We start from the raw sequence: 20553 nt of genomic DNA, 5'->3' as shown, positions 1-20553 counted from the left end.
GATTTGGGTTGGTAGTTAATTCTCTCACCATGTGATTTAGTGTTGGTGTCACTCATGACGGTCTGGATCGTAACAAAGATGACCAAAGGATATTGCTTCAACGTGATTCCTAAAAAAAACTTATGTTAACCCTTATACAGTTCTATTTTTTTTAGCATGGACAAAAGTCAAAACTTATACTTCATACTTTCAACCTTTATATTTTTAAAACTAAACTAGTTATACTTCTTAAATTATACTCCCTCCGTTTCAACAATTTGAATTGATATCAAAAGCTCTCATTCGACCTTCATATACAAAGAATACTAACCAAGAACTCGAGACTTGATATGAATCCAAGTGGAGATTCTTTTTTAGAGCATAAGGAATAGCACACAAAAGATTGCCTGTAAAGACAAAGATAGAATTTAAACATAAGAAGCGGTGGATGCATGAGCCGATAATCACCAAGGAAGGGGGCAAGTAAATTTATTTATTCTATTTTGATTTGGCACAAAATTTAAGAAAGTAGAGGACTTTTGAATCTTGTACTCCCTCCGTTTCACAAAGAATGACCTGGTTTGACTTGGCACGGAGTTTAAGTAAATAAAGAAGACTTTTGAATCTTGTGGTCCTAAATTAAAGTTATGTCAAATGTACAAAATTGTCCTTAATCTTGTGGTCTTAAACATGCCACGTGGAAAGCAAAAAGTAAAATGTTACCAAAAAAGGAAAGAGGTCATTCTTTTTGAAACTGACTAAAAAGGAAAGGAGGTCATTCTTTGTGAAACGGAGGGAGTAGTTGTTAAATTAAATATATGTGAATTGTACTAAAATATTATTAAACTTTGTGGTGTTCAGCATGTAATGTGAAATGTCGAAATTAAGGAGTTGCTAAAAAAATGAATTTAGAGACATTGAAAAAAGTGGTGTAAGTAAGAGCATGAAGAGAGAGAGAGAAGCATGCATAAAAAGTTTTGTTGATGAGGAGATCATGCAATTGTTGCTAAAAGGGAGCCAAATTACATGCATTTGATGCCTATAATATTGTGGCATGTCCAAAGTGCATTCATTACATCCGTCTTGTGTTTATGAAATGGGGCGTCCTCCTTGTTGTGACAAAGCAAATGTGAAAAGAGGGCCTTGGACTGCTGAGGAAGATGCAAAAATCCTTGCTTATGTAGCCACTCATGGAATTGGCAACTGGACCTTGGTCCCTCAAAAAGCAGGTATATATCAGTAGCTAATACTAATCAACTATCTCAAAATTGCAATTCTAACATCATTCATGTGCAGGTCTGAATAGGTGTGGAAAAAGCTGTAGGCTGAGATGGACCAATTATCTGCGTCCTGATCTTAAGCATGACAACTTCACACCTCAAGAAGAAGACTGCATCCTTGAGCTTCACAAAACCATAGGTAGCAGGTTAGTTTTCTAATTTTTACTACCACATTCTTCTTCTTTCAACATATATACATTATATATTGATTTATTTTGTATGTTTAAGGTGGTCTTTAATAGCAAAGCAATTACCTGGAAGAACAGACAATGATGTCAAAAATTACTGGAATACAAAGCTCAAGAAAAAGCTAGTCAACATGGGAATTGATCCTGTAACACATAAACCATTTGCTCAGGTCTTTGCTGAGTATGGAAAAATTAGTGGTCTCCCAATTCAAAATGCAACTAATCATATCCAATTCTACAACAATACTAATCAAAATAACCAACTCTTTATCTTCTCAAATGAAACTAGTACTCCACATCACCACTTGCAACAAAACTACTCCACTCAAATCTACACAAGGGAAACTCTTCAAACGCTTAGTTTTAGTGAAGTCTCATCAACAAATTCTTCTTTCTCTTCTCTGCAATCTCAGCTTCCATCTTCTTCGTCAACATCTACGTCTACTTGGAATGACTTTATACTGGGAGACCCTTTAACATCCTCAGGTACACACCAAACACAGGGGACATTTTTGTCAAACCAAGTTGAGGAAATGCAACCTGTTGAACAACCCACTTGTTGCCCTGCAATGGATTCATTTGTGGACACTATCTTGGCTCGCGACAAGCAAATGCTAATGGATTTTCCACCATTTCTAGATGTCTACCTCCATTATTGATTCTTGATATACGTGGTGTTGCGATTTTAATTCTAGTTGGAATAATGTCAAGATGAATCCTTAATTTGCTTAGCCAGTTTTCAGTTTCCTTGACTTTTGTTCTAATAGTTACCATATGAGGTTTTCACTTTCCTTTTTGTCACAGACAAAGCAATGTTAGCCCTTTCAAGAATGAGTGTAACTGCAACATTCAGCATTAACACTTCCAAATCTCAAAACTCTAATCACGGTTTTAATGATTCCACCTGGTTAAGGCACACAAAGGTATGTGTGTTTTGTCTGTAACGGATACAATCAAGATCTGCTATATGATGTAAATTCTTCCATCTTAATCGATAGATCCACAATTACACTTGTAGAACCCACATTGAAAAGTGATCTTTGTCAACTGTGAGCCTCTTCGCATTATAGTACTTGCAACAACTGATTTACAGATGTTGAACTGTATGCACCTTACACTTGGTTATGAAGATATCACAAATCCAACTCGACTCTTCCATATCAGAAATTCATCCAAGTAAATGCTCACTTTCTTGACAGTTTGTTTTATACCAATGCACTTAAACCAGAATAAACTATGACCGAAAAAGAATTGTCCACTGGTGCAAATTATGATATTATTATGACAAAAATAAGGTTCACCTAGTTGAGCCTTGTACTTTTTGTGTAGTTTATTCAGAAGCCGCCTAACTGCTGATAATTGGTTTAGTCTATCTCTTTCAATCTAATACAGCACAACATATTTTCTCCTTATTTCCTTGCACCAAATTTACAAAAAATGTTATATCCGTCTGTGAGAGAAAGCTGAACCCTCCTTGTAATCTCTAATATATGGCTACCTGAATTGTCAGACCAAAATCAACGGTGAGGTTCTGTAATCTGCCTTTAAAAGATTCCATCTATAAATGTCCAAATCAATCTCAAAATTGTTTCCCCCCTGCAACAAAAGGTGTCAGTATGAACTTCAAGGATATGTGTTAACCACCCGTAAGTTCAAAAAATTTCAAGTGACAAAAACAAGTTTAGTGAATTTTGTATTAAAAATAGCAAGTTTGATATCCATTTGAGAAATTTACTTGTGGACTCAGTATTAACGTATATCCAGAGAGCGTCGAAGAAAACAAATGTTCTCCACCAAAAATATTGTCAGATTAACTTTACCAGATAAAATTCATGTTGAGGACGTGACAGCACAGGCTTTTCATTGTAAGCATTCTTCTCAACTGCACTTAAATGAAGTTCCTCTAGGTTTACTACTCGACCCAAGAATTTTAATCTGTCTCTGAAGGGTACATTTTTATCATCACCAATTAACATCTCTCTTGCAAATATCAAGTAAAAAATAATAGTTAGTCAGCAACTTATTCAGAACCACAAAGTTGAAGTTTAAGTTTCAGAGAGATTGGAGAAAATAAATAAAGGCCTGCGTGAATAGCAAGGGCCTGAACGTGTGCTATTTATAAGGCAATTACAAGTACATAACTCTTTAAATTTATATTTACAATAATATCCTTATCACCAACCCTCAATCTGAAGTGGAGGAACGAACATGAAGATTGACCTGAAACTCCTTGAATTTTGTAACAGAGACACCTTTCGTAAAGACATCTGCAAGCTATTGTGCGGTGGGAACATGAGAAACTGTAAGGTCACCTTGGGCAATCTTTTCACGAATAAAATGATAGTCCAAAGCAACATGTTTGGATCTTGAGTGAAAGACCGGATTATGTGCAAGATGGATGGCGCCAATATTATCACATTTGGCAAGAATAGGAGTGGATAGATAAATACCCAAGTCACGGAGAAGAAATTGTATCCATATAGCATCGGCAGTGGCAACAGCCAGAGCACGATATTCAGCTTCGGTGCTTGAGTGCGCAACAGTTGATTGTTTCTTTATAGACCAAGTTATCAAATTACTCCCAAGGAAAATGCAAAATCTAGAGGTAGAGCGACGAGTTGTTGTACATCCCGCCCAGTCCGAGTCTGAGATTAGAGTTAAGGAGTTGGAAATATTTTTTTCCAGTTGCAACCCATGAGCAGGAGTGCCTTTAAGATAGCGGAAGATGCGCTTAACGGCTTGAAGATGAATAAAACGAGGTTGATGCAGAAATTGGGAAGCCATATTTACAGCATATTGTATATCGATCGTGTGAAGGATAAATATTGAAGACTGCCGACCATTTTACAATACAGAGAAGGATCATCAAGAAGTTGAGTATCCACAGAATGCCAATCAAGCTTACTATAAAGAGGAGTTTGGACAGGCTTAACTTCGGCCAAATCAAATCGATGAAAAAGGTCTGATATATATTTTCGTTGAAGGAGAAGAGCCCTAGCAGTATTGTAAACTATCTCCACACCTAAAAAGTAATGAAGGGAACCAAGATCTTTCATTGCAAATTCAGCTTTCATGGAATCGATAAAATCATAAACAAGCCGTTGTGAGGATCCAAAAACAGCAATGTCGTCAACATAAATAAGAAGTATCAAAATAGAATTGTCTTGCCAAAAAGTGAGCATGCTGTAATCGGAGGTAGATTGCTTAAAACCAAGGTCCAAAAGATAAGTTGCAAGTCGAGTAACCACACTCTAGGCGATTGTTTCAACCCATAAATGGCACGACTTAGCTTACACACATGTTGTGGATAATCAGAATGTTCAAAACCTTTGGGCTGCCGCATATAAACATCTTCATTTAGCTCTCCATGTAAAAAGGCATTAGATACATCCAATTGATGCATACACCAATTATTAAGAAGAGCCAAAGATAACACTACATGAACAGTGCTTAACTTGATAACATGAGCAAAAGTTTCTCTATAATCTAAACCTGGCAGTTGAGAAAACCCATGTGCAACCAAACGAACTTTGAAGCGGTCTATAGAGCCAGTAGGACCATACTTAATCCGATATACCCATTTATTTCCTACTATATTCACATTGGGAGGTGGAGGAACTAATGTCCATGTATGATTTTGGACGAGAGCATTAAACTCTTCACTCATTGCATTAAGCCACCTGGTGCAGTGGAAACAGAGACATTGAGTGAGGGAAAAACACGTGGCTTTAGTGACCTGGTCATCGAACGAGTAACCATGACATGAGTACGTGGGTAGCTGGTTGAGAAAACTGATTATTTGAACATGTGGAATTTAGAGTCCTAGGAGAAGTTATAGACATGTTAGGAGATATAGAGATAGAAGGGGAAGAAGTTGTATCAGACGTGGAGATAAAATCAAAGTTAGTAATTGGTGAAGCACACATATCAGGGAACTGAACTGGAGAAAATATAGGAGGGGCAGTTTGTGAGGAAGGAACTGTAAGAGGACTAGGATTCGCTGGAAACATAGAACTATACGGGAAAAAGGATTCTTGAAAATTTACATGACGAGACAAAATTATCTGATTAGTGGATGGATCCAAATATTTGAATCCTTTATGTTGCGGAGATACACCGAGAAATAAACAAGCTTTAGATCGTGGAAGAAACTTGTGAGCAAAAGAATGTGCAACATAAGGAAAACATAAACACCAAAAGACCTTAAGCAAATTGTAATCAGGTGGTTTACCATACAATTTTTCATAAGGTGACGTAAAATTAATAATAGGAAGAGGAGTAATATCAATTAAATGAACTCCAAATAGAGAAGCGTCTGCCCAAAATGAATAAGGCATTGAAGCTTGAAAGAGAAGACAACGTATCTGATTATTAAGATGTCGATGCTTTCTTTCTGCACGACCATTTTGAGCAGAGGTATATGGACATGAGAAACGATGAATAATTCCATGCTCGCTAAAAAAAGAACGGAAATGAGAATTGTTATACTCGCTGCCACCATTTGATTGAAAATAAGAAATAGAGGAATGAAAAATGTTTGCGACCATGTTATAGAATTCTTTAAATTTAGCAAATGTCTCGGACTTGTTTCGCATTAAATAAATCCAAGAGTACTTGGTGTGATCATCTAGAAATAAGATATAATAACCAAAACCAGAATTTGAAGTAAAAGGAGCTTGCCACACATCTGAATGAATTAAAAGAAAAGGAGCAGGTGCAATATTAGGAGAAAGAGGAAATTGTAACTTAGATTGTTTTCCTATATGACAAACATTACAACCAGAATTTCCAGAAGAGGAATTACAATTAATGAAACCCCTACGAACTAAAGCTGCAAGAGAACGTTCCCCTGGATGGCCTAAACGTTGGTGCCAAAGATATGAAGGTGAGACGGCACTTGAGAGAGCAACATGACAGGAGTGATGGGAGGTCGAGCGAACAGGATAGAGAGAGCCATTATTCTTACAATGGAACAAGACTTGCTTGGTCTTCTTGTCCTTAACAAAAAAACTAGATTCAGTGAATTGAATGAAATAATTATTGTCGACACACAAGTGGTGAACGGACATTAGATTCTTCTGAAGAGAAGGAACATATAAAACATTATTTAATCGAAGAGGCTTAGAAGATGTCGGAAGAAAAGAAGTGCTAGTAGATAAAATAGAAAGAAGATTACCATTGCCAATTATCACCTGTGACAAACCACTGTAAGGAGATGTAGAGGATAAAAGGGATGGATTGTTCGTCATATGTGCAGAAGCACCAGAATCAGGATACCATACTAATGGTTGTACCTCCTCCAAATTCACAGCGGCAAATGACTTTGGTAGTAAATTGGGAGCATAGGAATGATTGAAACGATTCCTACACTCCAAAGTAGTATGGTTAAAGTGGAAGCAGATTTGACATTGTTTAGTCGAGGTGAAACGAGGTCGCCCAAGAATTCCATCAACCGAAGAAGAAGGGTGAAAGTGTGGTTGAAAACCAGCCCAATGAGGAGAAAAAATAGAGTGAGAAGAGTATTGGTTTTGACCTTTACCTCGGCCTAATCGACCACGACCACAGCCATTATGGGATTTTCTTGGGTATTGATTAGCATGAGATGAATTTGAAGAAGGAGGTTGAAAAAGTGGTGGTGCTTGAGCAGAAGCCACTAACGCAATGTGAGATGTAGAATCTTCATTTTCTGTTGCATTAATATGTGTTTCTTCAGTAAGTAACAATGGACGTAAAGCGAGAAAGGACGGAAGTGTTCCTGTCACATTTAAACCAGAGACAAAAGTACGATAAGAAGGTGGAAGTCCTTGCAATGCTTGGGTTACTAAATCATCATCAGTAACCGGTTTTCCAACTGCTCTAAGTGAACAGGGAAGTGAATGCAGTTTTTGGAGATAATCCTCCATGGACAGGGAACCTTTTTTTAAATTCTGAAATTTTGATTTTAGATGAATTGATGAGGATGAAACCTGATCTAGGTAAAGGGAAGCAAGAATATCCCATGCCTTCTTGGAAGTGTCGCAAGCGTAGTTGAGAAGTGAGTCAAGAACCGGAGGGGAGAGAGTGGCATTAATCCAACTTAGAGTAATTGTGCCGCATTGAATCCACAAACGATACTCATCATGAGTTGATGATGGGCATGGAATAGATCCATCAACTAAGGGAAGAAGATTGTGGCTTTTTAGAACGGTAAGAAAACCTTTTTTCCAAGTAAGATAATTAAGATATGTCAATTCAATAGGTACAAAACCTTTAATGCTTGAAATAGTTGGAGAAGGATTTGGAAGACCCAAAGAGGAGTGATAGGAGTCGACTTTGAATTGAGGAAGAAGTTTGAGCGGAAGTAGTTTGAGAAACCATGGTGCTCTTGATACCAAGTTGAAGTTTAAGTTTCAGAGAGATTGGAGAAAATAAATAAAGGCCTGCGTGAATAGCAAGGGCCTGAACGTGTGCTATTTATAAGGCAATTACAAGTACATAACTCTTTAAACTTATATTTACAATAATATCCTTATCAAAAAATCATTAAGTAAACAGTACTAGTTATGCTAACAATAATAAACCTAACTAAGGAGAACGTAATTTTTTTTAAAAAAAATCAACTGATGTTAAAGGGAAATTCACCGCCATACCTGGATACTTTCTTGAAAATGGACTGGAAGTTCTTCTGAAAGCCTGAAGTAGAAAACAAACTCATCCCTTCACCATTATGTTCATTTTGGAAGATTGTGGGTGGGTACAACGATATCTAAAATAAGAAAACTGTCAATCATTAGTACCAAGACATCCTCCGAAAAAATATTTACCTGCTTCTAAATTCTGGTTACTAATGGAATCCAAATGATCTCTAGATTGATCAAATCATTTGAATTGGTTAGAATCCATTACTTGAACGAACTAGATCTTCTCGAATCATATTGAATATTTGACGATACAGTCGGTCCTTGTTTACCAACAGTACATTGTCTAACCAAATCCAATCGGGTAGATTCATCCTCTATTTTTTTAAATTGTTTTCTTGTTTCATTATCAACTTTTGTAGAATGTAAGTTGATTGAAGATATTTTATTTAATTGACAAAATGTCGCTACATCTATAATTCCAAAAGTTTGACCAAGGAATAGAGTCAACATTCTTTCACAGCTTCTTGAACAAAAGAATGGTGATATATACACATACACAAGTATGAGAAAAATCTTTCTATACCTGAAGATTTACAACAAGGATGCGCAATGACTAATGAGGAACTACGCAACGGTTAGAAGTTCTACAAAATGGGGAATAAGATCAATTTTCCGCGGTGATAAGAATACATCAACCCCAAAAGGATAAACTGCAGCATAGTTTGGAGCAAACTCTTTCTTCTTATCCCTGAGAAAGAATTTAGAGTGACTAAACTTAATATTCATCAATTGAACAAAAGTAACACCATGAATTCAATTTTTTAGAGGAACTAAACTTGATTTTCATCAATTGAACATAAGTAACACCGTTAATTCAATTCATTAGAGGGACTAAACTTGATATTCGTCAATTGAACATAAGTAACACCATGAATTCAATTCTTTAGAGGGACTAAACTTGATATTCATCAATTGAACATAAGTAACACCATGAATTCAATTCATCCTACTGTTGCTTTCAATGGTGATGTTCCTGAAAGAGTTTGGTCTGGTAAGAATGTTTCTTATGATCATCTTAAAGTTATTGGTTGTTAAGCTTTTGTGCATGTTCCTAAGGATGAGAGGTCAAAGTTGGATGTTAAAACTAGGCAATGTATCTTTGTTGGTTATGGTCAAGATGAATTTGGCTATCATTTCTTTGATCTAGTTGAGAAGAAACTTGTTAGAAGCTGTGATGTTGTGTTCTTTGAAGACCAAACAATTGAAGATCTTGACAAACTTGAGAATATTGATTCTCAGAGTAGTGAGAGCCTAGTTGATGTTGATCCAGTTCTTTTTACTATTCCACAGGTGAAAATCTTCAAGTTGATATTGAAGATGGTGATAATATTCAGAATGACTAGTATGCCATTGATGATCCAGTGCAAGACGATGAAGTTGGTCAACAACCAACAATTATTGATGCTCCAGAGAGTTCTCTCTGAAGATCTAATAGAGAGAAAATACCTTCATCTCGTTATTCTCCCAATGACTACGTACTCTTGACTTACGGGGGAGAACCTGACAGTATTGATGAGGCCATGGAAAGTGAAGAAAAAGAAATGTGATTTGATGCTATGGAGGATGAAATGAAGTCTCTACATGATAATCAGACCTTTCATTTGATTATGTTATCTAAAGATCGAAAAGATTTGAATAAAAAGTGGGTTTTTCGAGTGAAACATAAAGATGGTGACCCAGTTCCACGGTACAAGGCTAGATTAGTTGTGAAGGGCTTTAACTAGAAAAAGGGAATTGATTTTGATGAGATATTCTCTCCAATTGTGAAGATGTCATCCATCTGTGTCCTTCTAGGCTTGGCTGCAAGTCTGGACTTGGAGGTTGAACAAATGGATGTTAAAACTACTTTTCTCCATGGTGACTTGGATGAAGAAATTTAGATGGAGCAGCCGGAAGGCTATGAAGTAAAAGGTAAAGAGAATTATATTTTCAAATTAATGAAGAGCTTGTATGGTCTAAAACAAGCTCCAAGGCAATGGTACAGGAAGTTTGGTTCTTTTATGAGTCAGCAGAGCTTCAAGAAGACTTCTTCAGACCATTGTGTTTTTGTGCAAAAATTCTTTGATGGTGACGTTATTATCACTTTGTTTTATGTTGATGACATCCTTGTTATTGGTCATAATGCTTGCAGGATCAAAAAGTTGAAGCAAGAGTTGAATAAGTCTTTCGCTATGAAAGACTTGGGACCAGCAAGGCAAATTATTGGCATGCAGATTATCCGTGATAGAGATGCCAAGTAGTTGTGGTTGTCAAAAGAAAAGTACATTAAGAAAGTACTTCGTAGATTTAACATGGACAAAGCTAAGGTTGTCAATACACCTTTAGCTATGCACTTCAAATTGAGTACTAGACATTGTCCATCCAATGACGGTGAGAAAGAAGAAATGAAGAAAATTTCTTATGCTTTAGTTGTTGGTAGTTTGATGGATGCAATTGTGTGTACAAGACTAAATATTGCTCATTATATTGGTATTGTTAACTGTTTTCTTTCTAATCCGGGAAGAGAGCACTGGAATGTTGTAAAGTGGATTATAAGGTATCTTTGTGGTACCTCTAGTCTGATTTTGTGTTTTGGTACAGGAAATTCTATTATTTGTGGTTACACTGATTCAGACATGGCTGGTGATGCTGATACTCGTAAGTCTACTTCAGGCTACTTGATTACTTTTGCAGGGGGAGCTGTGTCTTGGCAATCTAGATTGCAAAAGTGTGTAGATTTATCTAGTACAGAGGTTGAGCTTATTGCAGCTGTTGAAGCTTGCAAAGAATTGATCTGGATGAAGAGATTTTTGGGGGAACTTGGTTGTGCTCAAGAGAGGTATGTGCTTTATTGCGACAGTCAAAGTGCTATTCATCTTGGCAAGAATTCTACATTTCATGGTCGGTCTAAACACATTGATGTGAGGTATCATTGGATTCGACATGTGTTGGATTCTAAGTTGCTTGAACTTGAGTAAATGCATACCAATGATAATGGTTCCGACATGATGACTAAAGCTTTGCCAAGACGGAAGTTTGAATAATGTTTCATGATCGCTGGGATAGTGGTTTCCTCCACATAGTCGGTAGGGGAAGAATTGTTTGGTTTGGGGCATTTTTCCCTTCCTATGTGGATAAATAAAAGTCCAAGGTTTTGGGTCTTCCTTCCCTTCCTTTCTGGATAAACTTAACCCAAATTTGACTAGCCACTTTGCCCATAAGCCCAATATTATGGTGCATATGTAAGACTTTCTTTTAGGCGTTATTTTGAAAAGAATTACAAGAGTTTGAGAGTACCCATATAGAGAGAAAAGTGAGAAAGTGCAGATTTTTGCACAAGCCCTAGCCAATTTCAAATCGCGATTCTCGCTTCGTTTCTTCTTTGATTGAGCTAATTTTTGGACAGATTGTTCCTTTCAACTAGATGTTTGATTGGGAACTAAGAGAGGGTGAATTGGAGCCCTATAGTGCCAGATTTTAGCTCGTGAACAGTAGCTGCGGGTTTGGTGTTTTTGCTTCTTTTATTTCTCTAGTTTTTGGTGTTATCTTGTAGTTTTGTTGCTCATTGTTTGGCACTTTGTTGGTGACCATTTTGGAGAACACTTTTGGAAATCTTGTTGATTTTAGTGTAGCTTTGGCCCTGTGGTTTTTACTCTTCACATCGAAGAGGTTTTCCACGTTAAAATTTGGCGTCTTGTGTGTTGATTTATTTTTCTTGCTTGGTTAGTTTTGTTTTCTGCCCAAACAGTTTATTCTTGCATTATTTTGTGTTCTCTTGGTTCAAACAGATGGGAAAGTTTTGACTTGGGTTTTCTTCGGCTATAGCACTGTCGTGAATATTTATTTTGTGCTTGCCTTTCCCAACAAAGTATTATCAGAGCATTTGGTTGTCGATGATTATCTATTTGAATGATGGAGTAAAATATGAACAAGATGATTTGTTTGAATGGTAGTAATTATCATACTTGGAAAGGAAAGATGAAATATCTTCTATTTGTCAAGAAAATGCATCTACCTGTGTTTGCTTCTAATAAACCCGAATCTATGAATGATGAGGATTGGGAATTTGAACATCTACAGGTTTGTGGCTATATCAAACAATGGGTTGAAGATAATATGAGAAATCACATTGTTAATGAGACACACGCTAGAAGCTTATGTGATAAGCTTGAGACATTTTATGCTTCGAAGACAGGAAACAATAAATTGTTTTTGATGAAACAATTGATGAGCATCATGTATAAAGAGGGCACTCCTATTTCTGATCATATTAATGATTTTCAGGGGGTGTTCTTGACCAGCTGTCCGGAATGGGTGTAAAATTCGTTGAAGAAATACAAGGGATTATGGCTTCTTAATACTCTACCAGACTCTTTTTGAAACTCTTTGAGTTTCTTTGACTAATTCTGCTCCCAATGGTGTTGTGACCATGGAATATGCTAAGAGTGGTGTCTTGAATGAAGAGATGAGAAAAAAATCTCAAGGCTCATCTTCTTCTACTTCACACTCCAATGTTTTGGTTACTGAAGACAGGGGAGAAGCAAGTTCAGAGGTCAGAATGACAAAGATAAAAGTAGAGGAAAGTCAAAGTATAGATTCAAGAATGTTACATGTGACTATTGCCACAAGAATAGGCATATCAAGAAATATTATTTCAAGTATAAGAGAGATATGAAACAACAAAATAAAGAAGGCATTATTAAAATCGTGTTGCTGTTGTTCCTAACGATGACCTTCTTGTTTCTTGTGATGAAAATGTCGTCAATCTTGTTTGCAATGAGTCTAGTTTATTTGTGGATTCTGGTGCTACTTCTCATGTCACGCCCAGGAAGGAATCATTTTCTTCTTATACTCCAGGTAATTTTGGGATGTTGAAAATGGACAATAATCATGAGGTTGCGGTTCTTGGTATTGGGACTGTTTGTTTGGAAAGTAATAATGGTTCCAAACTAGTTCTCAATAATGTCAAGCATGCTCCAGATGTTCGCTTGAAATTGATTTCTGTTGGATACCTTGATGATGAGGGTTTTGTTAATATCCTTGGTGCTGGCCAGTGGAAGCTTACTAGAGGTTCAATGGTTGTATCCCGTGGTGACAAGTTATCTAACTTGTACATTTTTCAGGGCTCCATTCTCATAGGCTCAGTAAATATGGTGGAGAATGATACGTCATCATTGTTATGGCATAGAAGACTGAGTCATATGAGCGAGAAGGGGATGGACCATTTGGCTAAGAAGAATTTGCTTTCTGGAGTGAAACAAGCAAAGTTGAACAAGTGTGTTCATTGCTTAGCCGATAAACAGAAAAAAGTTTCTTTTTAGAGTCATCCGCCTTCAAGAAAGCTTAATTTGCTAGAGTTGGAACATTCTGATTTATGTGGTCCTTTTAAGGTAAAGTTTCATGGTGGTGCACTTTACTTTGTGACTTTTATTGATGATCATTCGCGCAAACTCATGGTAATCTCTTTGAATTCCAAGGATCAGGTACTTGATGTGTTCAAGAATTTTCAGGCCTTGGTTGAGAGACAGACATGGAATAAATTGAAATGCATCCGTTCTGATAATGGTGGTGAGTATATTGGTCCTTTTGATAGATATTGCAGAGAGTAGGGTATTTGTCACGACCTAAGGGTACCCCTAGATGTAACATGGCGTACTTGTCCCCGAAGGGATCTCATACAACCCCTTAGCATATCATAACATAAGATAATAGAAAAGTACGAAAATATAAAAACTTTTATCCATACAATCGAAGTCTTTTCATAAAATGCAAGCGGAAGTCTTTTTCTAAAACTTTGTGTAAAACCATCTAAACTCAACTTGAATTAAAAGCTTTGGGACACAGCCCATACAATAGTCTCATGACATGAAAATAAAAGACATAAAGGAAATAGTGAGTTTGTCCTCGAAGCTATGAGGACTCACCAAATCTTCAACTCCCTTGCTCCTTAGAAAGCTATCTCCAAGAATAGAACTCAAGTCTCCAAACCCTACATTTGATTAGAATGTAGGCAAAGTATGCGTTAGTACAAAATGTACTAAATATGTTTGCTTATCATAATCATAAGAGCATAAGACAAGGGTTAGTCAATATAAGACATAATCCAAAATCATATGAAATACTTCATGAAACATAAACTATAAGCATAAGAGACAATATCATAATAATAAGCAAAGACTCAAACATAAGCATCATATAAGAATTATCCAACTCTTTAGTCATCTATACCATAATAGAACTACTCTCAAGTAACCTAAAAGCATACATGTGCAATGCATGAATAGCATCCCATAATACCACCCACGCCAAGTATCCCTTTTTGGTCATCTTAATCATAGCATATGTGCATAGTCAAGTCTTAAGCTTTTCTATCATAAGGGCACTATACTCCTAAGTAACCTCAAAGCACATTTGTGCAATGCATGAAAGGCATCCCATAATACCCTTCACACTAAGCATAACCTTGAAGTCATCCTAGTCATACTTACCCTCATTTGGTCTCATTATTAGCTTACTTGATATAGACAAGGGAACTATCACCTTTAGTCAATCATATCATGGAAGGTAACTATAGAAACAATCCATCAAACATACACCATAAGCATAAAACAATAGCATATTTATCTCATAGGTCACTATAACATAAAAGGAACACAACATAGATACCTTCAAATCATACTTGTGCAATGCATAAGTAAGATCCCATACTCTTACCCATACTAAGTAAAGCTTCTTAAATACCCATAGTTCACAACTTATATTCTTACTTATACTACTACACTATTTGGGACATAAGCCTTAACCGACATAGATCATGTGAGCTAACATGGAATCCGGTTTCTACCCCACACCGAAAAGGGGTTGCTCTACTTGCCGTGGGTAGAACCATACTCTTAGCTTGGGTGAAACCAATAGCTAAGTAACCTATGTGGGAACATAGTTATGGGATAAGAAGATTACTTCTAGAAACTCGCCCTCTTCTAACGGAGGAGCCTCCATCTCATGAGACTTCTTCTAGAAACCCACCATCTACTAACGGAGGAGCTTCCATCTCATTGTTAATATCCGCTCGATGCTAAGCATTAAGTCCCATTGAGTTCAAATTAAGTCTTGACTTAAGTTCATATTTGTGGAAGAATGTCTTGACACTCAATCCAACATAACTCATACTATAGCTTATTAGATCATGCGTGAGCAACTATCACCATCCATGACCTATTTATGATGGCTCTAGAGACTTTGATTCAATTAGGTAAGACTAGTCTTCCAACCTTAGAATCACTACATGTGACAAACCTTTCACATTATATCATATTCATGCATGAGTGTGTATATGGAATTAACCTTTCAACAATACTACAACTAGGTCATGAGCATATTCACTTTACTCTCAAAGTGTCTCTAAAGCATGTACTAAACTTCATACAACATGCATACTATCATATCTTGCCTCTTTCTAAGGTCAAAACTCATATTAAATCAACACATGTAGAATGACTACATTAGACATGGATATATTCATAATTCAAGTAGTTCAATTACTACAAGACAAATCTCATACTTCACCTCCTTGAGGTTCAATTCTTACTTTCCATCATCCCACCTAGGGTTCAAGCACTAGACATGGATATCCTCCTAACCCATGTGATTCTATCACTTTATGCATCCAAACCTTCATGAGGTAAATTAGGTGGTAAGGTCTTATCATAACCATTCTATCTAATAGTCTACCATTATCTCATAAGCTTCACTCTTGGAGCCTTAACATACATAATTCATCACATTGGATTTTTCCTTAAAACCCTAGAACCATCACTTTGTGAGAACCCCTTTCATGTTAAGTTCATACTCATGCCTAATATCATGTCTAGAATTCTACATTAGACAAGGATATCATCATGAATCAAGTGATTCTATCACTTCCTACCATCTATTATTCATAAGGGGAATTAGGTATATAAGGGTCTTTCATCACCCTTCTATTCATTAGCCTTCTATTCACATGTAGATTTTACTCTCAAAGCCTTGGCATCTATAGTTAGTCATATTAGGTTTACTCTCAAGCCCTAGTGATCAACATTCATGATTACAAGCCCTATTCTCAAAGTTTCACTTCTACAATCAACATTTATACCTAGTTTTCAAGGTATTCTAATCATATTCTTCATTACTAGGTGATTCTAGTGATAATTCATCATAAAGGTTCAACTTCAAACTTTACAAGTCAAGATCCATCATATATGATAAAGTCTAGTTCAATTCATGTCTATATGTTACTAACCTTGAATAATTACTACACATGACATTGATTTTAGAAGATCAATTCTAATTCTTCAATTTCACCTTTCATGGCATAAACCCACACAATATCAAATTCATCAATTAGACTAGGGTTAACCATAGAAATCACATAAATTCATAATAATATCATAATTCAATGCTAAATCATTCATAATTAGGTATTATCCACTAGATTGGAATCATACCTAAACACTATCCACAATGTTAGAAGAAACCATAGCTAGAATTGGGTTTTGACTTCACAATTGGGGAAAAACCTAGGGGGGTCTATGGGTGCAAGAACCCATAGATGATTAAGTTAACATACCATAATTCAAAACCCTAACCAAACTTGAAACAATGGAGGAAAATTTGCCCTACTTCCTTCTCTTCTTCTTCTTCACTTCTAGAGAGAGAATTATTTAGAGAGAATTTGGGGTCTTGGAAGAATGAACTAATTGACTTAGTTTAGGGCTCTATTAGACTTATATAGGTAGTTTAATAACTAACTAACCGACCTTTCTTAAACCCTAACCAATTACTAATTAACCCATAAGCCCCTAACTAAAAACTAACTCACTAAAAATCTACCCCACTCACGAAACCCCCACCCACAGACCGTGTGTGGGTCTACGAATCGTGCTGCACACTCGTAGGTGCTGGAGTGTGGCTAAATGTTGCAGGTAAGTGCAGGCCTTGAACCATGACCCCCACCTACAGGGCATAGGTCCACCTACGGGGCGTGAGTCCCATCCGTAGGTGGCCCATTTTTGGGCAGCTTTTAGGGACTGTTTTGGGTCCCCCTCAAGGACCATTGGTTGGTCCTTGAGGAGTCGTACCTTGATGCCCTAACCCTAAAACCCTCATTCTAAGTACGGGAATCATTTTTACGATTTTATCCCTCACATCAAACTCTAAAACTCTATCACAAGGCTCTAGAATTCTCTAGTTTAGTTCACCAGTTTACGGGTATTACAGTATTCGGCATCAGAAAACTCCTCCGAATACTCCCCAGCTAAATGGTTTAGTAGATAGGATGAATAGAACTCTTGTTGAGAGGGTTAGATGTTTGTTTTCAAATGCTAAGTTGCGAGATTCCTTTTGGGAAGAAACACTTAAAATTGTTGCCTATGTTATCAATTTATCTCCTACTGTTGCTTTCAATGGTGATGTTCCTGAAAGAGTTTGGTCTGGTAAGAATGTTTCTTATGATCATCTTAAAGTTTTTGGGTGTAAAGCCTTTATGCATGTTCCTAAGGATAAGAGATCAAAGTTGGATGTTAAAACTAGGCAATGTATCTTTGTTGGTTATGGTAAAAATGAATTTGACTATCGTTTCTTTGATCCAGTTAAGAAGAAACTTGTTAGAAGCCGTGATGTTGTGTTCTTTGAAGACAGAACAATTGAAGATCTTGACAAAGCTGAACTTTCTCAGAGTAATGATAGCCTAGTTAATGTTGATCCAGTTCCTTTAACTATTCCACCAGGTGAAAATCTTCAAGTTGATATTGAAGATGGTGATCATATTCAGAATGACCAGTATGCCATTGATGATCTAGTGAAAGACGATGTAGTTGGTCAACAACCAACTATTATTGATGCTCCAGAGAGTTCTCTCAGAAGATCTACTAGAAACAAAATACCATCATCTCGTTATTCTCCCAATGAGTACGTACAATTGACTGACGGGGGAGAACCTGAGAGTCTTGATGAGGCCATGGAAAGTGAAGAAAAAGAAATGTGGTTTAATGCTATGGATGATGAAATGAAGTCCCTACATGATAATCAGACCTTTGATTTGGTTATGTTACCTAAAGATCAAAAAGCTTTGAAAAGCAGGTGGGTTTATCGGGTGAAACATGAAGATGGTAACCCAGTTCCACGGTACAAGGCTAGATTAGTTGTGAAAGGCTTTAACCAGAAAAAGGAATTGATTTTGATGAGATATTCTCTCCAGTTGTGAAGATGTCATACATCCGTGTGGTTCTAGGCTTGGCTGCAAGTCTAGACTTGGAGGTTGAACAGATGGATGTTAAAAATGCTTCTCCATGGTGACTTGGATGAAAAAATTTATATGGAGCAGCCAGAAGGCTATGAAGTCAAGGGTAAAGAAAATTATATTTGCAAATTGAATAAGAGCTTGTATGGTCTAAAACAAGCTCCTAGGCAATGGTACATGAAGTTTGGTTCTTTTATGAGTCAGCAGGGCTTCAAGAAGACTTCTTCAGACCATTGTGTTTTTGTGCAAAAATTCTATGATGGTGACTTTATTATCATTTTTCTTTATGTTGATGACATGCTTGTTGTTGGTCATAATTCATGCAGGATCAAAAAGTTGAAGCAAGAGTTGAATAAGTCTTTTGCTATGAAAGACTTTGGACCAGCAAGACAGATTCTTGGCATGCAGATTGTCTGTGATAGAGATGCCAAAAAGTTGTGGTTGTCACAAGAGAAGTACATTCAGATTCGTAGATTTAACATGGACAGAGCTAAGGTTGTCAGTACACCTTTAGCTATGCACTTCAAATTGAGTACTAGACATTATCCTTCCAATTATGGTGAGAAGGAATAAATGAAGAAAGTTCCTTATATGCTTCAACTGTTGGTAGTGTGATGTATGCAATGGTGTGTACAAGACCGATTATTTCTCATGTTGTTGGTATTGTTGGCCGTTTTCTTTCTAATCCGGCAAGAGAGCATTGGAATGCTGTAAAGTGGATTATGAGATATCTTTGTGGTACTTCTAGTCTGATTTTGTGTTTTGGTACAGGAAATTCTATTCTTTGTGGTTACACTGATTCAGACATGTCTGGTGATGCTGATACTCGTAGGTCTACTTCAGGCTACTTGATTACTTTTGCAGGGGGAGCTGTGTCTTGGCAATCTAGATTGCAAAAATGTGTAGCTTTATCTACTACAGAGGCTGAGCTTATTGCAACTGTTGAAGCTTGCAAAGAATTGATCTGGATGAAGATATTTTTGGGGGAACCTGGTTGTGCTCAAGAGAGGTATGTGCTTTATTGCAACAGGCAAAGTGCTATTCATCTTGGCAAGAATTCTACATTTCATGGTCGGTCTAAACACATTGATGTGAGGTATCATTGGATTCGAGATGTGTTGGATTCTAAGTTGCTTGAACTTGAGAAAACCCATACCAATGATAATGGTTCTGACATGATGACTAAAGCTTTGCCAAGAGGGAAGTTTGAAGAATGTTGCATGATCGCCGGGATGGAGGTTTCCTTCACATAGTCGATAGGGGAAGAGTTGTTGGGTTTTGGGCATTTTCTCTTCCTATGTGGATAAATAAAAGTTCAAGGTTTTGGGTCTTTCTTCCTTTCCTTTGTGGATAAATTTAACCCAAATTTGACTAGCCCACTTTGCCCATAAGCCCAATATTATGGTGCATATGTAAGACTTTCTTTTAGGTCTTATTTTGAGAAGAATCACAAGAGTTTGAGAGCAGCCATATAGAGAGAAAAGTGAGAAAGTGCAGATTTTCGCACAAGCCCTAGCACCCAATTTCAAATCGCGATTCCCGCTTCGTTTCTTATCCGATTGATCTGATTTTTGGATAGCTTGTTCCTTTCAACTTTATCTTTGATTGGGAACTGAGAGGGTGATTTGGAGTCCTATAGTCCCAGATTTTAGCTCGTGAACAGTAGTTGCAGGTTTGGTGTTTTTGCTTCTTTTAATGCTCTAGTTTTTTGTGCTATCTTGTAGTTGTATTGCTCATTGTTTGGCACTTTGTTGGTGACCATTTTGGAGAACATTTTTGTAACTTTTGTTGATTTTAGTGGATCTTTGGCCTTGTAGTTTTTACTCTTCACATCGAGAAGGTTTTCCACATTAAATTTGACATCTCATGTGTTGATTTATTTTTCTTACATGGTTGATTTGTTTGCTGCCCAAACAGTTTGTTCTTGCATTATTTTGTTTTCTCTTGGTTCAAATAGAAGGAAAAGTTTTGACTTGAATTTTCTTTCGCTATAGCCCTGTCGTGCACATTTATTTTGTGTTTGCCTTTCCTAACAAATAGTTAATTAAAAATTGTTTTGCGACCTATCGATTTTTCATTTAAACAATACACTTGAGTCTGTTTGGAAATTCAGGATATAACAAGAAGGAATTTCATAAAATGAAATATTGGTTGTTGTCAATTTGTAG

General features: G+C 36.7%; 2 protein-coding genes across 2 annotated transcripts; one reads left to right on the top strand and one right to left on the bottom strand.

The window, feature by feature from the left end:
• The first annotated feature begins 1075 nt into the window (after positions 1-1075).
• Positions 1076-2337, top strand: LOC102578721 (transcription factor MYB35). Its single transcript, XM_006342246.2, has 3 exons — positions 1076-1208; positions 1276-1405; positions 1488-2337. Exons 1-3 carry the CDS (start codon positions 1076-1078, stop codon positions 2104-2106), a joined length of 882 nt encoding a protein of 293 aa, XP_006342308.1. The 3' UTR covers positions 2107-2337.
• A 1384-nt stretch (positions 2338-3721) lies between these two features.
• LOC107059716 (uncharacterized mitochondrial protein AtMg00810-like) lies at positions 3722-4231 on the bottom strand. Its single transcript, XM_015306515.1, has one exon. It carries the CDS (start codon positions 4229-4231, stop codon positions 3722-3724), a length of 510 nt encoding a protein of 169 aa, XP_015162001.1.
• Between the last annotated feature and the right edge of the window lie 16322 nt (positions 4232-20553).

The sequence above is a fragment of the Solanum tuberosum genome, unplaced genomic scaffold (genome assembly GCF_000226075.1).
Source record: "Solanum tuberosum cultivar DM 1-3 516 R44 unplaced genomic scaffold, SolTub_3.0 scf00036, whole genome shotgun sequence".
NCBI lineage: Eukaryota > Viridiplantae > Streptophyta > Magnoliopsida > Solanales > Solanaceae > Solanum > Solanum tuberosum.
Note: the sequence above shows the minus strand (reverse complement) of the source record. Positions and strands in the feature narration are given on the sequence as shown.

Coding starts and splice junctions, on each gene's coding strand:
- LOC107059716 (XM_015306515.1), bottom strand. CDS start 4,231: ATGGCTTCCCAATTTCTGCATCAACCTCGTTTTATTCATCTTCAAGCC.
- LOC102578721 (XM_006342246.2), top strand. CDS start 1,076: ATGGGGCGTCCTCCTTGTTGTGACAAAGCAAATGTGAAAAGAGGGCCT. Junction 1,209..1,275: donor CTTGGTCCCTCAAAAAGCAG/GTATATATCAGT, acceptor ATTCATGTGCAG/GTCTGAATAGGTGTGGAAAA. Junction 1,406..1,487: donor CACAAAACCATAGGTAGCAG/GTTAGTTTTCTA, acceptor TGTATGTTTAAG/GTGGTCTTTAATAGCAAAGC.